Source organism: Octodon degus, unplaced genomic scaffold, assembly GCF_000260255.1.
Source record: "Octodon degus isolate 3935 unplaced genomic scaffold, OctDeg1.0 scaffold00177, whole genome shotgun sequence".
NCBI lineage: Eukaryota > Metazoa > Chordata > Mammalia > Rodentia > Octodontidae > Octodon > Octodon degus.
The window spans coordinates 2508230-2513326 of NW_004524753.1; the positions used below are offsets into that span (position 1 = coordinate 2508230).

A 5097-nucleotide genomic window follows, 5' to 3' on the forward strand; every position below is an offset into this window, starting at 1 on the left:
AAAAAAAAAAAAAAAAAAAAAGAAACACTTTAAATGGAGAGTGCCACAAACCTGCATTTTCCAAGGTATGAAGAACTCAGAGTAATGCTCATATCAGATGACAATTGCTGGGTTGTTTTGCTTTGCTTTGAAGTATTTGGTATAATGTCTCACTATGCAGCTCAGACTCAGTCATCCTCCTGTTTTTAGCCTCCCTAGCGCTGGGATTATAAACATGCACTACCACACCCAGTATCAGTGGCCTGCTCAGCGCATTGGGGATCGGGGCGGTGCAGCATGTGGTACCAATGATCCAACCCCAGTCCCTGGGCCTGCCTAAGCAGGCACTTAAGTCTGCTGAGCTATCTCACTGGCCCTAGATGACAACGATTTGTTATACAATCTGAAACCTACCTTCCTCTCAGCACCTCCAAGACATAGTACCTTTAAAATCAGCCTAGGATGTATCACTGAACAGAAGCTGTAATCATGTAGTAGTTATAAAAGGCCAAGTAGAATTTCTTACATAAAAAAAGGACCAATTCCATTCTTACCTTAGGTTTTACTAAAGACAAATATTAAAGCAATATTGCAGTTACATTTGTAAATTTATATCTTCCTGCTATTTAACTGAGTTCTATAATAAAACAAGAACTTTGCATTATTTTTAAAACTTCATGGCAATCTGGCCTGGCAAGTGCAAGGGCCTGAGTTCAATCCCTGGTTCCTCAAAAAAAAAAGGTAATCTATACTTCTAGAGTTAAACATACACAGCAGAATATGACACATACCCACAATAATAATCATTAACTTTGTGTGTCTTTGTAAATCAACCATCCATCAGGACTTTATTTTTAACTACACTGTTCTCATACAATAAAGATGGTGGTGACAACAGTAACAGAATTAATTCATAGAGCCTACCATGGTTGCTTATTTCAAATACAGCAAGCACATCAGGAATGAAAGCAGTCAGGTCCTTAAACTCTCAATTTCTTTTTTTTTTCTTTTCTTTCAACTTCTAATAGCCAAATATCTAAGCTATTCCATATAAATATTTAACCAAAATACTTCTAGTTTTTGTTTTTGTGCAGGGTCTCACTATGCAGCTTAGCCTTGTAGTGATCCTCCTGTTTTCAGCCTCCCTAGTGCTGGGATTACAAGCACGCACCACCACGCCCAGCATCCATCACCGGCTCAGAGTGGGTGGGGGAAATATTTCTAACTCTTCAAAATACATTGTTCTAGTAAATGTCTATTGACAGAAGACAGGGGGCCTGGCCCTAGCTCAGTTCTTTAAGTGGCTGCTTCCACAAAGCTGTCAGCCTCAGGTTGTTGTAGTTCGATCCCCACAACCCTCCAGCCAGCCAAAAGTGCCCTGAAGGCATTTGAGGAGCAAAAAAAAAAAATCCTTATTGACAGAAGACAGTTTTGTGTAAAAACAAGCAACCAACAGTCTAAATGCTACCTTCTGAGCCAGCTAACACCACTGCCTCTCTTCGCTCACTTCACCAGCACGTCCAGCACAGGAGGACACAGATATGCCTCCTGCCACCTAGCAGAATGTTAATCCCCATCATCTCAGGGAAATGGCCAAGAAATAACAAGCAGCTGGAAAATGCTAAAAGGAAAATTCTCAGGAAAGTGAAACAGCAAAGAGAGAATTCAAGCAGTGTAGATAAAAAGAGAGGAATCTGGTATCTGTACCTGGTAGGGAACTGTAATTTCTTCCAAGAGGTACACGTGGCTTTGATGGTTTTAAACTTGCTGTTATGTTACAGTAGCATGTATTCTATTAAGGAGAAAAGGACATTTGACATTAATTTTATTTTGGCATTAAGACTTTTTAGTGGTTTTAATATTGTGATTATACTTTGTCAGAAGAAAATATTTAGCATCTTGTCAAAATTAATGCCAATTAACTTGTTCTCTTAAAGTGACACCCCACCTTCACATTACAGAAAAGAAGGCCAAAACACTGATTAACTATTCAGAGCTGATCTTAAAACAACAGTTTTCATAAACATGCACTGTTAGCATATAGCGAGACTTGTTTAGGATTGGAATCTCAGAGCTCATCCCAGATACCAGAATCAGAAATTTTCCTGGGTATGGGGCACCACAATCTGGTCTTAAAGCACACTCCAGCAGTTTCTGATAATTAGTTTAAAAGTTAGGGTTTTGGAGTTTAGATAAGACAGCCACCAAGGTTAAATAAGGCACTACCTCACCCTGGACAGAACTTGATTCTTCTCCACAGCTGTTACAAGCCTGCAGGGATCATGAGCTCAAAAACCATTCATTGCTTTCAGAGTTCCTAATGTAACAGCCCATGAGAACCACCTGGAAGCTTCTTAAAAGCAGCAGTGAAGGGTGGAGATTCAAGAGTGGTATTTTTAAAAGTTCCTGGGGGGGTCTCCAGTGTAGTGCTACAGCTGGAAACCAGTAAGGGCTACACAAAACCAAGTCAGCGCTCCACTTTGGCTACTTCTCTCATCCTGTATCTTAATTTATCCTTCACTAATCACACATTAATAGCTGTTGATGTAGTTGGAATTGTTCTTGGGCTGTCACAATCTGCTGTTTATGATATCCTGGGATGTACGCCTGTACCTTCTAAATTATGCTACATTAGTTACCAAGTTTCTGGCAATGACATGCTATTACACAGGTTCATTTAATGACCTACCCATTTAACAACAGTTTGAACTTACAACCTACCATTTGGGCTTACAATCTGTCTTTTTTTTTTTTTTTGGTATTGTTCTGTATATGTTGTTGCTAGAACCTCAAAGTCTCTTTGTTCAGTATATCTTCTTTATACAATACTCTGATTTTTGCTAACTGTACTGTATAGTACTATTGATTTCTGCTGTTATACATTACAGTACTGCAGGTAAGAGTTATGCAAATAGAAGCAAAGTCATCAAGATGACGTTTCCTTTGACCTCTTCATTGTTCTGAATACTGTAATGTATGTATTATACACAATTTTCCATTTAGTGACCAATTCATTTACCAACCTAGTCTCAGGAATGTAACTCAGTCATTAAACAAGGAATATCAGTATCCTAACAAAAGATTTCAGAGCAGACTCAATGATTAATAACGAGGAAAAAAGACCAGGAAAGTACTTGTCATGGAATACATGGTCTAAAAGTATAAACATAAAAACAATAAAGAAAACTTTAGCCCATATAATAACATCAAAAATGGTGTCCAGAAGATTTTAAATTAGCAAAAATGAATATACAGACCAGCAACAGCAAACCTTTTATTAGAGATTTTAGTGATTCAACAGCCCATTCATTCAGTTGTAGAAAAATAATAAAGAACATGATATGAGAATTAACCTCCCTTGTTTCCTTCTGCCCACACAGTGGACTAAAGGAGGGGCTTTACGAGTGCTAAGACAGGGCTCTACCACGGAGCTATATCCCTAAGCCAAAGATTAGTATTTCTGATACCTTCTAAAATTAGACAGTGGGAAAAAGGGGATAGCTCAGTGGCTTAAGTGCCTGCCTGGCAAGCACAAGGTACTGAAAAAAAAAAAAAAAAAAAAAAAAAAAATTAAAGGCCAAAATTAGACATTGTACTACTACATGTTAAATTTTGAAGTTAACCTAAGATGAAGTTTATTTCACAGAAGTCTCACCCTGTGGAGTTGGTGTGCTCCTGGCAATTTACGGATGGTGTGCGTGACATGGTGCTATTCTCTGAATCAGAGATACATAGCACCACCTTCCTCCCAACTCAACTGGCATCTAGTACTCTACAAAACAGGATGGGGTCTTACCTGTTGCTTTTTAAAATTATAATGGTAACTTACCACATTTCTTGTAGAATTAAGTCCTTCCCTTGAAGGACAGTCAAAGATTATGACTGAACTAAGAATGGAATAAAAACTAGTGAGATTTACTAGGCCAGAGATAGCAACTTTCAGAGCTTTCAATGACACCAACAGCTCGCAGCAGCATGCTTGCTGTAGGCTCACCACCACTGTACCGGTGTTTGGAGTAAGTAACTGAGGGGTTGAAGAGCATTTAATTTTATAAGAAAAGCTTACATTAATGTACAAACTGGACATTTTCTGATGAGTCACTGCAAATATCCTCAAACTGGTAAACATCTTGATCCTCTAAACTGTTGTTCTCTGAAAAAGAAACATACAAAATTATAGAACCAATTGTATTGCAAGTCAGTAAGGTATGTATAAGACATACATACGGTAAAAAAAATTCTGCTTTTACAAAATTGGAATATTTTGGGCTATCAAAAACTGTAATGTAGAGATGCACCACGGCTTCGGTAGCTAAAGCATCTCTGTGCCTGCCTAAGTGGTGCCAGCACCTCCTCTAGGAGACCCCTGCAGTCGGCCAGCACCTGCTCCACGGTAATCAAGTGCGACCAAAAGGTGGTGATCAAAAATGAGGACGTCAGAGGAGATGCAACAGGATTCAGTGGAGTGAGCTGCTCAGCTGTTGGAGAAATATAACATAGAAAAGGATATTGTGGCCCACATCAAGAAGGAGTTTGACAAGAAGTACAACCCCAGCCGGCACTGCACTGTGGGGAGTAACTTTGTTAGTTACATGACGCATAAAACCGAACACTTCATCTACTTCTACCTGGGCCAGGTGCCCTTCAGTTCAAATCTGGTTAAAAGCATGGACTGTGCCACACATCCAGGGACCCATTTAACCCTAAGGACTGCGGCCGAAATTCCAAGTACAGAGACTGAAGATCTTCAGCCTTGCTAAGGGAACACCTCGATCTTTCTTGTGTTGTGTACTGGGCTTTCTCTACTAGTTTGTTGTGGCTATAAAATATTTAGCAGAACAGCCTACATTTGTATTTATTTTCTTCATTTCCTTTTTTTTTGGCGGAACCAGGGATTGAACTCAGGCCCTTGCGCTAGCCAGGGAAGCTCTTATTCCACTGAGCCATCTCTCTGGCCCCTAAAGGTGTTATTTTTTTATTTTTATTTTTATTTTTTTGGCAGAACCAGGAATTGAACTCAGGCCCTCGCGCTTGCCAGGGAAGCACTTATTCCACTGAACCATCTCCCCAGCTGTATTTATTTTCTATTCCATACTTCTGTGCCTGTGTTTTTCTTTT

General features: G+C 39.4%; 1 protein-coding gene across 2 annotated transcripts in view; it reads right to left on the bottom strand.

The window, feature by feature from the left end:
- Gfm2 (G elongation factor mitochondrial 2) overlaps nucleotides 1–5097 on the bottom strand; it is a 69185-nt gene that overhangs the window by 46681 nt on the left and 17407 nt on the right. The window contains exons 2-4 of one of the 2 annotated variants that reach the window (XM_023703658.1): nucleotides 4330–4457; nucleotides 4046–4132; nucleotides 1687–1771 (exon numbers count right to left, since the gene is read on the bottom strand). In XM_023703658.1, the coding sequence (XP_023559426.1) occupies nucleotides 1687–1771; nucleotides 4046–4108 (148 nt within the window). In that variant the 5' untranslated portion in view covers nucleotides 4109–4132; nucleotides 4330–4457. The remainder of the gene's footprint in view (nucleotides 1–1686; nucleotides 1772–4045; nucleotides 4133–4329; nucleotides 4458–5097) is intronic. The other variant, XM_004643485.3, reaches the window with a different exon arrangement.